This window comes from Ambystoma mexicanum, chromosome 12 (assembly GCF_040938575.1).
Source record: "Ambystoma mexicanum isolate Mex_15411 chromosome 12, UKY_AmexF1_1, whole genome shotgun sequence".
Classification (NCBI taxonomy): domain Eukaryota; kingdom Metazoa; phylum Chordata; class Amphibia; order Caudata; family Ambystomatidae; genus Ambystoma; species Ambystoma mexicanum.
Window position 1 is genome coordinate 880,890,961 of NC_090936.1, and position 22,870 is coordinate 880,913,830.

The 22,870-nt window shown below is 45.1% G+C and overlaps 1 protein-coding gene across 3 annotated transcripts in view; it reads right to left on the minus strand.

Moving 5' to 3' along the window:
• Positions 1-22,870, minus strand: part of LOC138513069 (uncharacterized) — a 1,355,028-nt gene that overhangs the window by 366,608 nt on the left and 965,550 nt on the right. For all 3 annotated transcript variants that reach the window (XM_069627754.1, XM_069627753.1, XM_069627752.1), the window contains one exon: positions 11,863-12,060. In XM_069627754.1, coding sequence (XP_069483855.1) covers positions 11,863-12,060 — 198 coding nt within the window. The remainder of the gene's footprint in view (positions 1-11,862; positions 12,061-22,870) is intronic.

Here is a 22,870-nt window from a genome sequence, read left to right on the forward strand (position 1 = left end):
CATCGAAACAACAAAAACAAGAAAGGGAGACTGTCACCCTGTCCCCTTTAGTATAAGCCTTTGCCCATAGTTCTAGTATTAAGAAAAGGCTGTTCTTAGTGTGCTGGATGGTTGCCCAGTGGTTCTAGACCAGGTCTCTCACTGTCTCTTCCCACTATTCTTCTTTTAGTATTTCTCCCCAGTCTGGGGTTTTCATGCTCTCCCCACTCTGGGGCTCGGTTTCTTCTTCTCGCTCCCCCCCTCTGGTGTTCTGTTTCTTCTAACTCCCCACTCTGGGGTTTCAAGCTTTCTCTTTTCCCACTCTTGGGTTTGTTTCTCGCTCGATCGCCCACCCTCTATCATTGAGCTATTTCACACCTGGATTCTGGTGGCGGTGCTCCTCTGGAGGGCAGTCTAGTATCTCTGCCTCCTCTGCTGGCACAGATCCACTTACGCAACTCTTCAACTGGGAATCCCGTCACTTTTGAATCCAGCCTCTTTGTGCTGCTCACACCAAGCATCTGCAGTGTTTCATTTTCCAACTGAGTACTAGACGTCCTGCAGTGGTGCTCTTTCGAAGGGCCGTCAAGCCGCTCTTCCTCCTCCTCTGCCGATGAGGAATGTGACTCTTCCACTGGGCATTGCATTCTTCCTGTTGCACCCCACTACACTTTCCTGCAGTGTGTCCTAGCTCTGCACACCAAAGCTGGTATTTGCTCTCTGTTCGCGGCCACACCTCAGCGAGACTTCGCTAAACTGTGCATGTTCTGCTGAGGCTCCTCTGTGATTGGTTGTCTCATGGACATGCCTCCAGGGCGCTGGTTTATCTATCCTGATTCGTTGTAGGAAATTGGGCAAATCTACGGTCAGAAGCCAAGTCAGCCATGAGTAAAGGGTTTATATGGTTATTACAAAACCTAGCCCCCACATACCTTATATAAAAGGTGTTAGTAAGTGGGGCAGGGATGATGACTTGTATATCTGTATCATGGTCTCTGTACCCTAAAATGGATTCACCTCCAGCGGGATCTCATATACCCTGTCCCCTAGTGGCTATTAAGCATCACAGAAACTGGCCTAATCCCAAAGAGGGTGGCTCCCCCTTGGGGAGAGGTGACCATCTCCCTGGATTCGTCACAGGCATATTCAGCAAGGTGCTGCTGAGGCACGGCATCTCACTAGGCACACAGAGCAATATGTCTATAGTATGTTTGGATTACCCCTATTAACTTTGGATGAGCGCCCCCAGCCCCCAACCCCCAACCAAAAGTGTTTCCACATTGCCAACAAATCTGTTGCCAACACACCCTAGAAGCATGTGCCCCAATAATATGCAAAAATAAGAAACTCCCAGTCAGGGGAATGAGACCAGGAGATGAGTTGCATAGATAAAGTGTATATAATCATGAAAATTGCCAGCAAAGAACTCTGCTGCCCGAGAGCGCTCTGCCGAAACATTACATGGGCAGCACATTAAAAAGGACACAGCATCACTGATGATGACATACATAGTGTACACATTCATGCATCTGATTGGAGAGGGGCATATAGAACAGTTGATAATATAAGGGCTACAAGATACTAATTGGATGCCGCCTCTCCGTTGCTCTTGGCACACGTGGGTCTGCTGGGATCATCTGCGCGGTGTGAATGCCATGTCGAGGGTGCAACATAACTAACTAAACAACAGGAACTGATGATGCAGAAATAATGGCACATACACAATCTTGCATGAATTGGGGTACTTGGGTCAAATGAGCTAATATATTGGCATTCCAACCTCTACACTATGGATTCTCTTTGATACCACAATCCCCGCACCCAGGTGCCGTCAGGTGTCTCGGCCCACGTTTGAACTATTATGCTGCAACATTAGGTGCTGTGGGCTTAGAAAATCCAAGATGGCCGAAAAGCCCACATTTGCGCCAGAATCCAGGAAAACCGCGCAGTTTTTCGCACACCAAAATGGTCGCCTGACCTGCAACCCACCAGTGCGAGCGTGATGGGCCAGAAGCGCCATGAGTAAAATGTGGTGCCAAAGGAAAAAGAGCAGTGCCCGTTAGCTCAAAAAGCACTTTGAAATCACATTTGTTTCTCTGAAATGCAAGCTCAAAATGCCTATTTCAAACATTGCAAGATATTCAAAAATCTTACTGAACACCAGCAGACGTCTGGTAGAATGAAGTCTTGTGCGCATACCAAATCTGGAAAGATGAAGAGCCCAAAATAATGTTCATAAAAAAACTGGCTGAGCTGTGGATGTCAGCAGCTTAAGTGAAATTGGACTTAAAGCCACTAAAATCTAAATGTTTAAAATAAATGAGTGATTTACTTTGGAGTGTCACATAGGTTGCAACTGTTTAAATGTCAGTTTTGAACTTAGAATCGGCGTTCTAGCTGCATGTGTCAAAATTGTAAGTTTGATTTGAATGAAGAAAAACTGGAACAAAAGTGACATTTGGCTGAAGCCTGGCATAAAGGGATTGAATTCTGCCCGGCAACTACCCCCGACAGGAGTTGAAACTTGCCCAGCAACTGCATTCACAGGCCTGGCCTGTCTTCTCCTGCCCCCACCAAAAGGAGATTACACCTCTCTGATTGAATTAGGAGAGGGGTACCTGAGACTGCAGGAAACAGAACAATGAACTTTCCTTGGCTCAGGCAAATGCTAAATCAGGGGGTCGTAAATGGCTTCCTCTTGGAAGGAAATGGGAGGGGTGCTGCCTCTGTGAGCCAGCTGAGCTTGGAGGAAGTGGACAAACCAGAAATCCCCCCATGTGCTTTGGGAAACCACACCCCTCTGGGCCAGAGCATAATTTTAGAAAGATGGATAATTCATAGTACATCATTGTCAAAATTATATCAATAATCTCATGATTCCTGTGATTTTTCTGTGCACATTTTAAGAGGTGTTAGGACTCTGTGGTATGTTCTGGGGGATAGTAGCGGAAAATAGGGTATTACTACAAATGTACGTATGTTAAAAATCGGACACTTCAGCATCTGATGCCCATACACATTTGTGTAAATTCTGGAAAAGTTTAGAGGTTGTGTTCTGGATGAAAAGGGCAGAATTCTGTCAGAAGTGAACACAGCATCTTACAAAGACAGGGATCGGATGGTTTGGCGCTACAGAAAATATGTTAACTGGACATATAATATTAGAAAAATTGTACATAGATAAATATGCATTTAAGTCAAAAATAGATTTGTGTGCAAAGTGACAAGGGGAGGATCCTCTGACCCATAAACATACCTCATCACGATGACACTCCATTTCCTTCCCCCAATCAAGGGAGAGAGGAGAACTTGCCAATGATAAGTTGTGAGGGGCAGGCTTAGTTATGCCCACGCACACACCCATTTTCAAAAGACATAAAAAGAGCCACTGAGACCCAGGTAGAGACATTCATTTTCCACTTAAAACCGATTTCTTGCGAAGCGCTTTGCCGGACCAGACAATATCCAGAAGGACCATATCCAGAACTTAGAATCCAGACTTCAGAACTTGTAGCAGAGAGGCCTAGTCCACAAGCTGAATCCTTTTCAGCAGGCCTCAGAATCCAGCAACCTAACCAAACTATTCAACAGCCGGGCGAGCTGTTTGATTCTGGCCTAGAACCCTGTGCCAAGACCTTTTGCCAGAACCAGAGAGCTAGACCAGACCGCTGTGCAGTGCCGAGACCAGAACCAGAGATCCAGAATCACAGACCAGACCAAGACCAGATCGCTGTGAGCAGAACCGGTACCAGAGACCGTCCGTGGCGAGTGAAGCCCAAACCTGACCAGATCTTGACGGCCTATTTCAAATTTATAGTGCGAGTACCCAGCCAGAACTGTGCGTAGTCATCTATTAGTTTAAAATAAGCTTATCCCATCCAATTCAACCTGCCTAGAACTGCATTAGAAATTGTGTGTTCATTCTGTGATTTCAAAGCTGTGAAAGTGTCATTTGCCATTCTTTCTACTCCTTATAGTTTTTCCGTTATCGCGCTCAACGCACTCGGAAAAAGTGCAGCGAATTGCAATTTGAATCAAATTTCTCCACCTGTCAAAAATCGCTGTCTTTTGCTTGCAACTGCTGAAATCCGTTTTCATCCTGATAATCCCTCATGAATCACTGATAGTGTTGACCTGAACCAATCTTAAGTAGCTATCACCTACCCTGAATCTCCTATAAGGAATTAAAATCATTTTGCTCCTTCTCATTTTGAGCATATTTTCACTTCTTTGCAAACCACATTTAAGTATTTTTGCCTGTGTTTTAAAATCATCCCTGTTGCTCCAAGCTTGCTAGGGGGGGGGAACTAGAAGTTGTATTGTATTGTGATTGTCTTCTTGAAAACTGTGTGCTCTCCTTCCATCTCTTCATATTGCATAGGGGGGGAGGGGGGTGAATTGCCACAAGGGAAAAAGTGATCATATTATCTCTTGATGAAACCATATCAGTTTATTTCTGTGCTGCATTCTTTTCCATCATTGCATTTCCTTGAAACCATAAAAGCATTCTAAGCTACTTTATCCTCTCTATACCAACTCCTAAGTAATTAAAAAAGTGTGCTAGTGTAATATTATCCATTGTTGATCACTGTCATATTCATAAGTGTGCTATCAAATATTTATTTATAAAAGTGTGATATATATCTTGTTCAATTTTTCAAATAAATCTTTTAATTTGCAAAACCAACCTACTTCTTGGCTCAGTGACATCAGGGGGATTCAAAGAGAGGGGCGTTATACAAGGGTTTATCATCCAGACATATGAACTTGTCATAAAAATATATAAATAAGGGCTTCATTGGGCATCCCAGACTCAGCATTGACTTAGTTGGAGTGCTGAATTGAAGTCACTTAACAGTGCCCACCCCAAAGGTTTGATCTACCATCTGTCCTTCTTGGGTCCTAGTGATATAGGTGGACATGTGTTGCTTTTGGGAGAATATACTGCTACACAGGATTAGGGCTGTGGTGGGGGTTCTGCAATGGTCGGGGGACGGGAGCGTCAGATGGTTATCAGCATGAAAGGAACTGGGGGGGGGGTGAGAGCTGGTGGGCTCTGGCCTGGCTGGGTGGGGGTTGGGAGGGCACGGGCAGTTTAGGAGAGATGAATGGGCACTTGGGCTTATGACTTGTTACTGTCCCACGCTCTCCACCGAGCACATCCTATCGGAAATTATACAACGGGATTGTAACAAGGATTGGCTGAGCTTCTGTGAGAACAGGGCTTGCACGGAGCTGGCAGGGGGAGGCGATGGTGTGGGCTGGCTGTGCGAGGGGATGGAAGAGCTGCATTTCTACAAAGAGATGAATTTTCAGGCCTAGTTCAAAATAGAGTTGGTCCTAGTTCAAAATGGCTTCTTATTGCAGAGCTGGGGGCCATAGTCTATGTGCTATTTTCTATGGGATGTGGTACAACAAAATACTGCGGGGTGGCTGCGCCTCCCCCCTTGGTTATGTTCCTGGAGTGATGCAAGGGGGGGCAAGGATTGTCTCCTTCCCAACAGTTGTTCCCAGTAAACACTACATTGCAATTGTATTCCTTTAATTCTAGTCTCCATCTTTCAAAGCATTCTTTAAAATGCATTTAATCCTCAATTTACCTTGTACAAAATAGAACTCCTGGGGGCATCCCAGAACAATCTGGCCGGGAAACATTTGCTCTGAAGATGTCATGGGTCCCCCACAGTTCAATGCTTCACCCTAAGCAAACATCTTACCACTACCTAAAATGTAATCCACAACTAAGAATAGCCTCTTAATGTACAGATCTAGGCCCGTTGTTCCTTTAGAACTGCCAGCCTAATTCTTCTGCCATTATTTTCTTTTTCAAATTCCTCATCCTCATGCGCTTTATGAGGAGGTCTCCACCCAGATACCCTCCCATCTACTCCATTATGCTCCCACCCACCAATAAACACCCACCCCTATCACTCAGTTATATTTTCTGGCCCAAATGCTATTGTTGCTTTTAATAGAATTTGGCTTCTTTAAGAAAAGAGATGCAGACACTGATTTATGGCCCAGCCTAGGTTCACAACATATGTCCACAGCACCACTGAGACATGGTTCGCAATGAAATCCAAGCTCCCTTGAAAACAACACAAGCTGCTAGGATAGCTTGGCCAGTTAAGTGCGCTCTGCTGAAATGTGTGTGAGATCTGGCAGTTGCAGGTTTTAAACCTGGAAATGCCAATTGTGCTCTACATGCTTATGTGGCTGTCAAGTGAGTGACAACTTCGGTTGGGTAATAATTGTACATGAGAATATTTTATAGTGCCCTGGGTAAAGCTCTACATACAGAACATAATATTCACCAGTTTGGCACAATAACTTGCCAAAAAAGACTTTCCCCCAAAAAAAACTTCAGGTCCCCCAACAAATACATATTATCCAAATGCCTTCAACTATAATATACCCTTAAGGATTGGTGGGATCCAGAGACCACCTAAAGGCATTTCATCCAATCCTGAATAGCCTAGTGTCTCACCTAGGTGATGCAATCAAATCATCAAGACTGTTTGAGCTTTGGTTCATTTCAGTATTTGTGCATATCGCCAAGCAATGCATTTGCCTCCGAACTTTTGACACTCAACAAACATCCTTTCTCCCCTTCAGTCCCCAACCTCAAGGGTATTTTCGTGGTTTGGGTCTTGCTCCTTCTCATAATCTGTTCTTTCTCCTCCTATCTCCATGTACCAACTCATCTTGTTTGATCGCCCATATCAAAAGCCTAACATTTGACCAGGGGATTTTTTTCAACCCTCCCAAATCCAACAAAAACCTGATCTGGGTCAACTCCTTGAAGAACTCAGCATCTTCAGTAATAATCTTACAAGTTACCCAATTCCCATCAAAGCCATACTCTCCAGACCTTTAGCTCAGGCCCCCAAAAAATGGTTCACCAACAATCTGGCATAGAGGAGGAAATGCAGAGGGCTTGAATGAAAGGGTGAACATCTTGAGTCCAAGCTCAAAAATGTCCCTGTCTTGTATAGTACAGGTGCCGCAGAACTAGGTTGGGGTATTCAGAGAGAATCTCTGCGACCCGGATAGATACCTTAGATTGGTTTAGTGAATCCGATTGTGATCTTTATAGTATATAGGCGGTGTCGCATGTGATGTGTCACTGGGGTTAACCACTTGCTCCAGGAATTAGTAACAAAGCGAAAGTAGACATTTCTTGACATGCGCCATAGGTTTTATTTATAATGCTGTCCTTTGGTTTTCACGTGTTTCGGCCCAGGGGCCCTTTTAAAAACCAGACATATACCAAACAAGCAAACACAATGAAGCACCTAAATCTTGCTATTCGGTATAATTAGTGCTTATGAAAAGTTCATTTCCGGGTTAATCCCTGTATTGTTTTCAAATCCAGGAGCTAAGGTCTCCTTGCGGCCGCGATCCTAGTTAGTAAAGGCACCTCAGGTAGGCATTTCAGATGTAAACCAACCACGTTCTCTCAAATTATTCACAAATGACATTAATTACACTTGTTATACCATTAAATTTAACCAAATCTATGCACCAAATGTCTCCTTGGTAGAGCCCCTGCAGTGGAGAAGGAGGAACTAGTATCTCTCGATCTAAAGTAGCTCTGACAGTGATTGCCCAGTACAATATATCCTTTTAGAGCACTTTCAATTTTGCAATTGGTATGTTTGCTGGGACTGTGCCATCTGCACCAAAGTTACATTGCCTGATTAGAGGCTTTAAATTAAAATCAACTGTCTCATTGCCAGAGCATTTTTCAAACTTTTAGCAGACGCAATTTGTATGAACTGCTTGGAAACAGATATTTTCGTTGCCCATTCATTCTTTGAACGGCAGGTTCTGAAAATCAGGGTGAATAGGAAAAGTCACACTTGAAAAGGGATTTGGTTGCGTCCACTCATTTGCAATTTGATCCCTTGCCAAGACCAGGCCTAACATTACAAATGTCACTATTCTTTTTCACAGGTATCTGGGGTGTTGTCTCAAATACTCATCCTTACTTGTGGGGAACGCGAGCCACCAGCAACAGGGCTGGTCCAGCCACTACCCACTGTGCCTCTCCCAGATGGTGGAAGAGGAGAAATCCCACCTGCTCACTGTGACCCCTCCGCCCCAACCCCACAGAGATGCAGTGTATCCTCTACCAAGGCAATCCTCCATCACTTTGTCTCATGTGACGCCAATTACCAAAAGCCACGGAAGACATCTTATAGGTCCGCAGCATGGAGAACTCAATATGTGAGAGTCAGATCACCACTAGAAGCAAATGCACAGTGTTTGCGATTCTCAGAGGAAAATGTTCCCTTTCTTACTGCAAGCAAAGCAGGAAAGAGGATCACCAGCCTCATGCTTCAGTGCATACAACATTGAATGTTGGACCTCTGTGGAGAGAGCCTGAAGGACACTACAGAGTTGAGGCTTGTTTAAATAAGAATTTCAAGATGGCGCGCGGCATGCTGCGAATGCCTTTGAAGTCTCACACCTCTTCATTAGCCTAAGGGAAAGCATCCAGAAAAGTAACCAATGTATAACATTGGATAATAAAACCATGAGGTCGATTAAGACCAAAAGAGGGATTAACCAATCCACAAAAAGCTACACAACCAATGTATTAGAATGTTGATAACCAATTAGAAAAGCTCTGGGAAAACACCAGCCCAGTGAGGAGAAAAGCAGCTGCAGCAAAGCAATGGAGGAGAGAATCCTAGATGAGGCAGACATGACATCTCGCGCTTGCATGATACAAGTGGAGATCAGAGGCGGTAAGAATGTAGTACTGCCTAGCAGAAGACCGAGTGTTCTGGAAGACTCTTGGAAATCCAAGGCTGCATGCCAACCAGGCCAGGAGACAGACGCAGGAAACTGACCAAGCTACTTGTAGAACACCTTTCTACCTTGAGGGAAGTGGAAAACAAAAGCCGTTGGCTATCCACCAGGAACCTTACGTTAATAGGGAGAATGAGTGAAAGAGGGGTTAAAATAATGTCTGTCTGAGAATGACCCTTAGGAGGGGGGTGAGGGGGAATAAATACCCATTACAGCTGTTAGGAATCCTAAACCTGATGTCCAGATGGTCCTTTGTAGAATCCTGATAATCCCTAGCCCCAGGAGGAACCTATTGTAAATCCTGAGAATCCCCAAGTCTAGGATAAGCCTGTTGTGAATAGTGATAATCCCAAGGTTCAGTATGGGTAGTATAGTTCAGTAGCACTGTGCTTTTCTTGTTAGCAAGATGACGCAGAGCAGCACAGGTTCGAATCCCTGGTCCGCGCTTATAACCTCTTCGGTATTAAGCGTGTTATAAATAACCAATTATAATTCATAATTCAGGAGGGACCCATTGTAAATCCTAAAAGAGGATGCGAGGATCTATTAACGGCTGCTAGAGGCAATGCATGTGGGGTCAGCCTGCACGGACAAGGGGGCCTGTGAGGTATCCGCCTGCCCTGGAGTCAATCAGGGTGGATCGAGATGCCAGGGGTTTACCTGGAGATGCTGGAGGCACGTGGAGTCTCTGGCCGCTGCGTCCGATGGGGAGCGCCAGAGGAGTCTGGTGGGTTGACATTTGCAACCAGGAGGGGCAAGCCCAATCAATGTGGCCTGTGAACAAAATCAGCTGCCCCCTCAAGAGGTTAATGGGCTGCCATAGCCCTAGAACAACCTGCACCACCACAGAGGTGTTGATAGAAAATCAAACAGCAAAGCCCCCACCTCCCGAGAGGCAGAAGGAGTGATCTGTTGTAGCCACTTGCTGCAAAGCGGGTTTGGGACCCCACACGGCCAATTTTAAAGAGGAAGCAGCTAAACGGACAAAGACACTGTGCTAGGGAAATTGATAATGTACATATAAAGTGACGGTTGTTCATATTGGAACAGACTTCAATTAGGGCAGACTGCAGCTGCTAATATTAGGTGGTCGAAATGTATTTGGCTGTGTTAAGGCAGGTGTTCACAATTATTACTTGGAAAGCCCATGCAAGTGGACTGTAGGGGGTCTACTCAAGGCTCGCTCACCATGTGAAGGGGTTATCCCCCTCCCATTGATAAAGGAGGCAGACAGGGTGGGGGAGCTGAGCCAGCCGAGTAGTTATTAGTATGGGATGTTCTATTGGCCTGTGTTGCATTTTACTATAATTTACTATGATTGCCCACGAGGGCTAACGCCTCCCACACCCCTGTGTACTGTACCTCATTACATATATGAAACCCAGGTTGTAGCCCATCCAGTGTAGAATCCAGCTGGTCTGGAGTGTGGGGTGAATCCAGTATGGCCCCTCCCTGGCCTGGGAGTTGGGGGAATGAGCACGGACCACCAGGAAAGGGCCAGAAACACCAGGGATACACAAACATTCCAACTGATGTCCGTTTGGGTATCACTTATCACAGATATTCTGTTCCACCAGCCAGCACGACGAATAAAAGCAAGGGTACGGATCACACTCCACTGAAATGTTCCAACATGATCGATGATGCTTACTGCCTGTCGCAGACAACAATGTACCCCGTTCTGTTTGTTCTGTATCAATAGTCTTTCCCTCAGACAGATGAATCATTCTTCAGCAGTACCTAAAAACTGATATTTCCTTAATTATCAAAACAGAAGTTGTCCAGTTGGATATTACCAGGGGCAAGTTATTAAATCTGGGTGTCGGGAGTAGAGATCTGCTCTGTGCACCTTTTCAGGGGTTCGTGCATGCTATTCTGAAGGAGCCAGTGTATTACTGTACATTTCTAGTGACAAGGATGACTTCCTGCGATTTATGTGGCAAGGCCTATGAGAAACGGAGTCTTGACTTTAGCAGATAACTAAGGTTCCGCTTTTACATGGTAGTCCGAGGCCCTTTTCCGTGGCATGGTTTGGTCCAGTATCAGTTGCACTGTTCCATGGCACAGTATTCTGAGGGGCATTTCCCGTTTAACAGTACTAATGAGAGACCATTTTTACAGAGTGCACTATTTCTGACTACAGAATTTCTCATTTTACACAATTCTTTATGTGGTCTTTTTTACATGGTAGTATTACTGGTGGATATTATGACATGTGATGGGAATTTATTCTACTCTACATAGCTATAACTGGATACAACTTTACAGAATTAGGACTAGATCATACAAAAATATGACATTTGTTAAGAGCTAATTACAATGTATGTTTTTTTTTTCTTAATTAAATGTCACAAAGTTATGGTCTCCACTGCAAACATCCATGTGCATCTGAGGACATCCGGTGTGACCTTACAAATTCACCTCTGATATAACCAATGACCATGATCTTTATGAATGAGAACACGCGTCCTCACATATTGCATTACAAATGATGAAGGCACTACTTAGCGCTAAACTTGTGGCATGGCAAACATGATCACTGTTTATGTTGCATCATGCTTCAAATTCGGGACTATGGGAGTCAATCGTCGTAGGCATAGTTGAGAAAAGACAACTGGCGTCTGGGACCGGATTACATTTTTTCAGCTTCACAAAAAGAATTTTCTTTTAAACTTTGACCTAAAATGAGGGTAGTGAACAAAATACTCACATGTATGCATAGCCTCTTTCCGATGTATAAAATAGTTTTCAGTTTAAGTGGAAGGCACAACACTTCAAACAGGTCCTCTAAATCCACTTTAAACTTCACACAATAGCAAACACCCGCCACAGGCCCCATTTTCTGAGGGATTTGGGTGCAAACTATTTAGTCTCACTCTACCCATCATAACAATAGCTTCCTTATTATCATCTTAAATATGTCAATCACATAATTTAATTCATGACACAAAAATGTTGCTAAGGTAAACACAAGAGGATGAAATACCGAGTAAAATGATGTATCTAGAAACCTAGATTGTAATAATCAAGTGCGTTTGAAAGTTTGTTCTTTTTAAGAAAACGTACCTGAATAATTTTCTTTCCCTAGCGTAGGTAGCACTTGTTGCATTTCATCTCCATTCAAGTGAATTCGCGAATACTCCATAATTTCGTTTTTAGCTGCCTTCATCGTGGTGCCCACATTGCGTCTCTCCGTGCTAATGGCATCTTGTTTGGTTGGGACTTCATCTTGATTGGCTGATACTGGAGTTGGTCCCAAGACACCTAAGAGATTCCAAAAAGAGCCTAAGACTTGCCAATGTAAATACGTATTTCGAAAATGGGTACTGCATGATTTATGACAAGAAATCTATACTGACACCACAAATAAATGTACACATGGTTAAAAAGTGACCTCATAGAATTCCTACCACTTCAAAGGGCGAGAATTTGGTATAGTAAGTGGTCAAAATGGTGCACAATTTATGTTAATTTTATTTTCCTAAGCATTGTTAAGATGGGTTTCTAAAGTGAGCCTCTAAGGGAGGATTTTACAAGGCCACCCTAGTTATGGTAAGCATGGAAGAATCTATGTGATCACTGTGCCGCCCGTAATTCCGCCGATGAAAATGTCGACCATTACGGCGCGGCACAGTGATCAGATAGACTACTGTAGCCTGCAGCCCCCATCCCACTCCCGCCCTTGCCACGTATCTTAACGGCAGCACACACAGAAGTGTGCCGCTGACTTCCTTAGATCCCTGCAGCATCAGTTCTCACCCACTTACGTAGAGGGGGCCACCCCTGCAACCTCTAAACCCCATTGCCACAACTAAGAGGAGCGGGGGACACCCCCACCACCCCCGCTCCCTTAGTCGCAGTAATGGACATCAGCATTTTTATAATGCGCAGTTTTAGTGCCAGGCGACCTTATGAGGTTGCAGTACTGGTACGATTTCACATGAAGACACTAAGGTGTTACCGAAAAACGGCATCAAGATAATGTGGATGAGCAGTCAAGGCTTACTCTCAGGAAAAGTGTGAGCGTAGTCTAGGGCTACAATGAGTCCACCCAGAACACCAATAATTCAAGTTAGTCAACATACAATTATTAGGCCTTCGGAACTGAGCGGTCGGAAGGAGTCGGACACAGAGTGGACAATTTGAAGTTCTTTTATTTGGAATAAGGAAAAGGCCTCGCTCACCCTATGGTTATAGAGCAATTACCTACCTAAATAAAACTAAGGGTGCTAGTCTGTCATCATGAAGTTCAAACTCAAAATGTCTCCAGTCCAAACCTAAATCTGCATGACCCAACCACTAACAGGAACAAATAAAAGTGGCCAACAGAAGGCTTCAGCATTTGTCTTTAGGCTTTCCCTCAAGGTTTTCTTGTTATACACCAATCTTCAATACGAAAGTGTCTCTTTTTTAGAAAATCCATTCCTTATGATAATTTCTTCAGATACTGTTCTCAGGTTCTTTAGCCAAGCTCTTGTAGCTCTTCCCAATGTCTTCCTAACAATATGACTCATCATTGTTCTCTGAGATATTCTCTTAGACAGCTTCCTTTTATTTTAGGTCATTACCTTGTTTAATTAGGGTTGAGAGTTCCCCACTCTTGGCGTCTTAAATTCACTCTTTCTTTCCTTGCTTGGCTCACTTTGCACTTTTAGCTCATAACACTTTCAACAGTTTCTCATTAAGCAGTCTCCCCACTCTTTTGTTAATTATCTCTCATGGAATTATCGCTTGTGGCTTTGCCTCTAGTCCAGTAGATGTGTTTCCACTTTCTTAATGATTCACAATCATTCCTATTCATCAGCGTTTTGAATAGTTCTGCGGATATCAAATTAAACTGATTTCATGGTCTGTTATTGCCATCATCGTCCCTTCCCTTTATTACGATTCGCCCCAGCCGCCCCACGATTCTGTAGTTCACTCAAGTACCTTTGTTTTCTGTGGGCGACCTCGTGGGGGCTCGGCGCTGGCTCAGGTGTACAGGATTGGTTTCTTGCTTCTTCCTTTCGGGCTTCACATGCATACTGGTCTCACGTCTCTGCAGCTGGCTGCATTCAGCGAATGACGTCGGATGGGAGCTGTCAACGCTCAGTCTTCCAGGATTCAGCATTGCTAAATAGGCTCCTGGCCCACAACTGTACTTCTGTGGTCACGCCACCACATTGTACGGTTCCTCAAACTCCATTCGGATAACGGCTAACCCGTTGTCTGCTTCACTGGGCCGCTGGTGTCTGCTTGGCCTTCTCAGCTTCTCTCAGTTCTGCGGTATCCGCGGTTGAACTCTGCTCCGCCTCTCCACAGCGTTCTGACGTCAGGGGGTTTCCCCTTCCCATCATTATCTCTCCTCCTTTCTGGTCTACTCCTCCCACTATCATACGAGTTTCTTATTAAAGGGTTATTCCCTTTTGCTTGAGAAGGCGTGCTGATTCAACATTGCCTGAAGCCTAAGAGAAGGAGGACACAGTGTTTTTGATGGAAGGCAGTCCCATATATGCAGATAAAGTGTCCTGCATAAGAAGTTCCTTTTGGCAATGGGCATCCTTGGCTCCTAAGAGAGAGTCACTCTGAGTGAGGAGCCACTTACCTAGACCCCTAGGGACGGTCTTGCTGAGCGGGCTCAATTGCATTCAAATTATATACCAATGTTCAACAGGTGAGTAATCAAATGCAGGAAAAGCAGTTCCCCTCCATTTTATGAAGTCCTGCCCTAAGATCTATGGGTCCTTGTGCCCAAAAGTCACTAAGTCCAAACCATAGTTTCTTCAGGGAAGGTATTGCAGAACTGATGCAGTGGGCTGTGGTGGTGTTTTGAAAGTTCTTTAAAGTAAGGCAAGTATTTATTATAAATCAGGCAAGTACCCCTCGTTATCCTATTCCCAGGGTAAGTCGTTTGAAAGGAACCTTAGCTCATGTTTGAGGACCAGAGGCCAGGCTAGAGGGAGTTGGGGACACGGGCTCTACACCCAATGTTACCCTACGGTAGACAAAGGGAGACACTGCAGGTCATCTGGAATTCGCTGGGGACACAATCCTCTGTCCTTGGTTTCAGGTGAGAGAAGCCCAGCAGTCAAGGTGCAAAGGTCATCTTTTTGGGTCATGAGTTGGTCACGGTTCTCACCAAACAGTTCCAGTCAGATTTATAACTGGAGGGTGAATGTGAATGTGTGTGAGGGGCCCAGGGGATTACTGGAGCATTGTTGACATTTCCTTAAGTGACATGGCATGTTTTACTGGTATTTTCGGGCAAAGCCAACTTGATGTGCGTTATTACATGGCTAGACTGTCATTTTGGTGCAGGCACTCTAGCCATTGCTTATTGTCACATGACATTTGTTTCTGAGCAGCTATGATAAAGCAAGTATGATAAGCGTTAATAACAGTTTAGACTGGCCTTTTGGTGTAGTCAGTCTAGCCATTTTGTACTGTGGCATGACCTTTGTACTGAGCATCTATGATAAAGCAAGCTTAAGTGTTCTTATGTGTCTAGACTGGCCTACATTGGAGCCAGCTTGGACATGTTTTCTTATTGTTGCATAGCATTTTTTATGACAAAGCCAACTAGAGTATATATAGGGGTAATGGCATATTTTGGCAGATCCAGCTTGGATATGTTTTCTTATCCTCTCCGCCATTCCGACACCCCTGCTACCATCACTGACTCCAAACAAGCTCATATGAACACAAAGACATTGCCTAGTGTGCACACCTGCTCTCCCTTTAACCAACCTTTGTGTAACCCTAAACACTGCATGTGAGCCTTCTGCTTACCATTCAACCTAGCCTATTACACCTGCCCAGGTGCACCCAGACTAGGCCCTTCCTGCTGGACTGCAACTCACTTCAGTTGCTAAAATCTCGAACTCAGAGGGTGCTTTATGTACTCTAGCCATCTTGCCACATCTGAACCTAGTTAATGTTCCATGCTTCCTAACCTCACTGCCATACTTTTATTTCAGACAGTGCTCTATGCATTTTAGCCTCATTGCTACATCCTGAATCTAGATTGTGTTCTATGCTTTTTAGCCTCATTGCCTTATTCCGAATCTAGATGGTGTTCTATGCTTTTTAGCCTCATTGCCATATTCTGAATCTAGATGGTGTTCTATGCATTTAGCCTCATTGCCATATTCTGAATCTAGATGGTGTTCTATGCATTTTAGCCTCATTGCCATACTTGAATCCAGCTGGTGTCTTATGGCCTAGGTCCTTAACACAAATGCACACTGGCCTAACCAGCGTTCCCAAGCCTATCCTGTAGCCTACCAATATCCTCACCACGACTTAGTATGTTTCCATTTACTACCAACCTGCTTGCCTGCATCCTCATCTTCATCCTAAACAGTGTAACTCAATTTAAGATGGCCCCATACTTACCCAACATGCCTTTTCCTACTACTGTCATCAACCAGGCACTACACCTAGACATAAATAACCTCCAGTTACTACCCACTAGTCTCCCTCGTACTAGGTCCAAAGAACAGCCTCTTCGTTCCAGTTCCTCTACTAAAACTTCCAATCCACCTTACAACCCCACCACTAGACCCCCTCATAACCTCCCCAGTCAGGGCATTCTCGAATCAACACAAGACAAACGTCACACAACTGCAACTAAAAACACAGCCAGCCCTAAAATCAAGGGAGCTCTGATCAACGCCCGATCATTAGTAGCTCATGCCACAGAAATCGCAGACCTGATCCTCAAAGAAGATCTTGATTTCTTCGCTATCACTGAGACTTGGCTACACCCTGCAGCAGGCCCTATGCTCATGCTAGCAGTCCCAGACAACTATTCCATCTTGAGGCAAGATCGCCCCAACTCCAGAGGAGGGGATGTCGCCATCATACACAAATACAGTCTGTCCATGAGACTAGAAACCTCCTCCAATGTCCTCTCCTGCGAAACATTAACAGTCAAGTTCCCACTCACTAATACCCAAACCCTCAATATCCACTTGATCTACCGCGCACCAGGCCCTATTGGCACCTTTGATGAAGACCTCAATGCCATTCTATCTAGCAATCTTAAAAGCTCCTCTCAAGTTCTCACCCTGGGGGACTTTAACATGGGCTACAACGACCCGGCAGACCAAACAGCCAGCACCATAGCTAACACTCTTGCTGAACTGGGCTTTGTGCAAAGTATGGCACCCACTCATTCGAAAGGTAGAATACTTGACTGGGTGGCCGACCACAACTGTTTAACGAAAATCACAAATACCTCTCCACTAGTCTGGACCGATCACCACCTGGTATCGTTCCTGCTGTCAACGGACAGACCCCACACCTCCGCCTAGCACCACGGCCCCTCCAACTCTCACCAGGAATATTACACCAGAAAGACTCATCCCGAATCTACTCCCTACACTTAACACACTCCCCGATAACCTGGAGCCAGAGATCCTGGTTGAAGAATAGAACAAGGTTATGGCTTCCTCGCTAGACTTCATTGCCCCACTTAAACTCAGACCTAGTAAACTGAAAACGAACCTTAACAAATGGTAAACCCCATTCCTCAAAAACCTAAGGCAGCAAAAGAGAAATTGCAAGGCCACCTGGAAATAATCCCCCTCAGCTGCAAACAAACTCAAGCTCTCCAAACTAACCACACTCTATAAAAAAAAGAAATCTACCTGGCCAAACGAACCTCTTTTGACTCTCGCATATCCCAAGCTAAATCTAATATGAAAGAACTCTTCTCTATACTTAAAGGAGTAGAAACCCCCATACTACCCCCTGATACCTGCACCAAAGATAAAAACTGGTGCTCTGAAATTCAAAATGCCTTGGCAAATAAGATCGTGACCCTTCAAAGTAAAATCTCTAGTAAGAAAGCTGCCCTAAAAGACACTCTCCCCTCCAAAACTCAGGATAAGCACACGCCCACAGATCCTATCCGCTTCAAGTTCTCCAAAGTCAATACTCTTGAAGTAGAAAAAATTATCCTGTCTTTGAAACCATCCAACTGCCAGGGAGATCTGTGCCCAGCACAGCTTATCAAAGATGCCGCCCGTGACCTCTCCCCCTTCATCACTAAACTGATCAACGCTTCCTTCAACACCGGCTCCAACCCTTCCAACCTAAAACAATCCTGGGTACTGCCATTATTAAAAAAAACCTACTCTGGACCCAGCCATACCCACAAATTACCGACCTATAACTACTGTTCCCTTCTTACTAAAAATCCTTGACAAGGTCGCCTATGTACAAATACAGAAGCACCTGGAGGAACACCACCTCTTAGGATCTAGACAATCAGGGTTCCGTCCTCAACCCGGGACTGAAACTGCACTTATTGACTTAAAAGCTCAGATTGATACTCTTAGGGACAAAGGGCAAGTTGCCTTGCTCCTCCTCCTTGACTTATCTGCAGCTTTCGATTTGGTCGACCATTCTGTCCTATGCTCACACCTCCATACAGCAGCACACTTCTCTCCAGAGGCCATCAAATGGATCACCTCATTCCTCAACGGAAGAACTATGAGGGTCTTATCCCCTATTGCTGCAGCAGATCCCATTCCTATCACTTGTGGTGTCCCACAGGGCTCCTGCGTCTCCCCCACACTGTACAACATATTTACCAAGCCCCTTTTTGACGATTTGGATCATCTCGGTATCACCTACACTAACTATGCAGACGATACCCAGATCCTCCTTCCGCTTTCCGGAGATTATGAAAAGGATTTGGCCTTGCTAAATAGGGTGTAAATCATCATTCAGGCATGGATGGCCACTCATGGACTATGCCTGAATGACGAGAAAACAGAGCTCATCATCCTGGGTACTCCGCCCAGTTTAAAGAAACCTAGCCCTGCCTACAACTCCTTTATGATAGATGGGAATAATATCAAAGTCAGTCAGGAGGTCAAAACACTGGGCCTCTACTTGGACTCCAACCTTTCCTTCAAAAGACAACCGAGTTCCCTGGCATCCTCAACTGCATACACGTGCAAATTAATCCGCTCAGCCAAACCATTTTTGACAGACACTAGCTGCCTCACACTCGCTAGAGCCCTTATACTTTCCCGCCTTGACTATTGCAACGCCCTTTACCTGGGAACCTCCAAGGCTACCATCAACAAGTTATAAACCCTCCAGAATAACGCCCAGGGAGCAGCCCTAGAAGAGAGCACATTTCAGGACTTAGCCAACAGAACAACTGGCTTTCCACTAGAGACAAAATTCTCCTAAAAACGGCATCTCTAACCCACAAATCTCTCAACAATGCCGCACCGATCTATTTGATTAACAGGTTCCACAGACAAGCTTCCGCAAGACTCCTTATAACTGCATACAAAGACTGCCTCGCGGTCCCAAATTTCGAACTTGCCACCATAGGAGGAAACAGTTTTCCGGTAAAAGCAGCCAAATTGTGGAACTCCTTGAGAGCAGATATGCCCTACTTGAAATTCCGATCCATGGTAGTTTCATGGCTGAAAACGAGGGACCACCAAGATAGCTAGGTGCCAAGGCTATCACTTCCTGCTACCCGCACACTGTGTAACCTCGTGCGCCTACCCGTACTCATGTTTATATTGTAAATATTGCTTATTCTCCTTACTAGGCTCTGTATATACTTCCATTGCCTACATGTATATTCTATATTTGTAACCAAGCTTCGCATATTCTTGTAAATGCTGCGCCTTGATACCCATGGGTATATCTGCGCATTATAAATTAAACAAACAAAGTATCATTACTGTCATTATGCGGAACGCAAACATAAGTAGGTTCTTTTTTGGTAATACTGGCATATATTTGTGCAGCCAGCATGGAAATGTATGGGCACAGCCAGCATGAACATGTTTTTATCCTGGCATATATTGTGGGGAAAGGCATGAAAATGCATTGGGAAATCCTGTGCACTGTTGGGGACTTGCACCTATTGTTTTTTTTAATTTGCTACCCTACAAAAGTGATTGCAAACTGGGTGGCTTTTTACCCAAATTATCACAGAACCTTACCTATTCCCCTTTATCTTTTCACTATTTAGGCAACAATTCTCACAAGCATTGTGAGAAGAGACAGAAAAGTGCACCAGCTGCAAGAGAGGCATAGTGGATGCTGCAGGAGGCCAGCCGAGAAGGGAAAAGATGGACGTGGGTCGGCCTGGTCCAGTGCCAAGGAGATTATAGAAAGTCCCCTACAGGGGACAAGCAGAGCCATAGAAAAGTGAAAGGAAAGCCTGTGACAGCCCTACGTGCACTAACGTGACAGAAAGTACCCTGCAGGACACCGGGAAACAGAGGGAGAGCAAAAACAAGAGAGAGCCTATGACTGGCCCAGCTGCAGTAAAGTGTTAGCAAGTACCCTCCCATTCCAGGAGTCTACAGCACTAGAGTAAAGGCAAGTGTGGTGGGTCAGAAGAAGGACACAGACTCAAGTATATATTTAATAAAGGATAATGCCCATCTCTCCCTATTTCCATGGGGTGTTACCTACTTAACAAAACTAGCTAATGTGCTGGTCAGTCATCTGTGAATGTCTTAAAAGAACCTGTCCACAGTCCAAACTAACCCTAACTGACTATAACTAAATACAGGAGAAGGACTTCCTTCTCTTGGGTTTTCCTTCTCTTAAACGTCTGCTCAATTGGTGATTTCCAAATAGTCTCTTGTGACTTCTTGGATCCGTTTGTACAGTTCTTTCAGTGCTGTATTATGTTTTTGCATCTTCTCAATATGAGATTCTTTTGACCTTATGCTGATTTCTTATCTCTTGTTAATGGTTTCAGTTTGTTACTTGCCTCTTTACTTTTACTACAGGGTTATTCTTTTCTTTTCCCCAGGTAAGGTTATCCGACCTCTATGAATCCCTCGCTTGAGATTCTCTTCCTTTCTACGCAATTCACATACTTTATCCTCTTTATTGTCTCAGTCTTTGGAAATATATACCTTCTCAGGTTTTTCTCTAATAGCTTTGCTTGCTTTCTTAATTAGACTGTCTTTAAATTGACAGACACGTAAGAATAATCCCATAAAGAGTCTCATTCACTTCGCGTGCTTTCAATATTATATTCTTGGTATCTTGACTGGGACGAGTATGAATAGTCACATAACAATTCGTATTCACTTCTCTGGCTTTCAATCTTCTAGTCTTGTTATCTTGACTGGGATGGGTAGGAGAAGTCCCAGACTATTCTCTGTTCCCCTCTCGGGTCTCCCGGGTTCCCAGTTACCTGTCTCCATTACCGTTTCTGCCCAGGCGTCCCCAGTGAAGGGCAGGCAAAGAAAAGGGCAATTCCTGTTTGGACCGGTTTGGCCCAGGAGGACCAAAACCCTACTCATACAACAGGTAAGCATGCGCCAACATTTGTTTTCATCCTCCGTCCCAACAAGACATCCTCACCATCGCCAGGTAACGCCATCACACTTCCTCCAAGGCATGGACTTTGCAATACAGCAACCTCACCCACAGCCTCAAACCCATCAGCACCCCCTCACCATCCGCAACATGGAAGTTGATGCCCGCCAATGTCTGCTCAGCTATCGCCCATGCAGCAGACATCGCCAACCTCACGACTACACACAACCTTGATGCCATCTTTATCAGCGAGACCTGGCTGAAACCCACCTCCACCAACATCCTAGGCATCCTTGTCCATGACAGCTAGAGCATCCAACACAGAGACCAGCCGAAAAAGACAGGCAGACCTCACATTCATCCACAAGACCATGTGGCCCTGCACCAGACTTGATATCGACAACATTGGCTCCTTCAAAGTCCTCTCGTCGCCACTTCCCGCTCTCCCCGACAGGCACAGTTACCTTACATCTCATCTATAGACCACCCAACACCACCTTCATCAGAGAATTCACTGACCTGGTCACAATATCCCTCACACACGCCAACATCTTCATTGGCGGCTTAAACCTCCCAGGCAACAAGGCCACCAAACTGATGAAGGAAGCTCTTCTCGGCCTTTGACACCTACAGCCTCAGAGCACACAAAAGACTCAAGGCAGGAGAAAGGTAATATCAACCTAATCATACTACACTGCCTTCCCTCCACTACAGCTCTTCTCACCAGTTTCACTGGTCTGACCACCTGGCCGTGCCTTTCAACATCCTGCACACCACCCCAGTCAAGCAATCCCAGCGGAAACACATCAGACAAACCTTCAGGTCCTTAGAGAACTTCCCTGTGGAAACCCTTACGGAAGACCTTGCCAACCTCCACCATACATGGACCGAACACCCCCAAACGAACTGCAACTCTACCGGAAGCGCTCCACGCCAGCCGCTCAATCTCCATCGACCGACACGCGCCTCTGAAACAACGCACCTGCAAACCGAAAGTCAGCACCCTGGTACATGCAAGAACTCAACCTCAGCAATCAGGAAACTAGAGAAAAACTGGCACCACACCAGGACCACATCCAATCTGGTGCTCCTCAAGGAACTCTAGTAACCCACCAACAACTAATCAACACAGCCAAGGCCTCCTACTATCAGAACACCATAGCATAAGCCGACAACAAAAGCAGAGCCCTCTTCAAAGCAGTCAAGCACTGTGCCAACACGCTACCTGAACCTGCCATTACACACTCCATTGAAAAATTCACTGCCATCAACACCTTCATTGAAAATAAATCTGCAAGATTCATCAGCACAGACATCAGCTCTGCATCCACAGGCCCAACTCATGTCCCTCATCACAAAATCTCCATACCCTGGACAACATTCAAGACATTCTACAGAGGCCCTGGTAGAAACCCTCGATGCCCTCAGCCAAACCGTATACAGACATCCTCCCAACATCCATCCTCAAGACCCTACCCAAAGAAGCTCTCCTACCCTAGCTGGAGATCATAAACAGCTCCCTAATTCAAGGCACCTTCCCTTTGTCCCTAAAGACAGGACACCTCCTCCCCCTACTGAAGAAATCCACTCTGGATCCCAACAACCTAGGTAAAAATCACCCGCTCGCACATCTATCCTTCCTAGGCAAGATTGAGAAACAGTAACTGCACAACTGCAGCAACACAGCAACACCAACAATCTCCTCCAAACCTACCAATCCAGGTTCAGACCCAGATGCAGCACAGAGACGGCAACCGTACAGGTGGTTGATGAT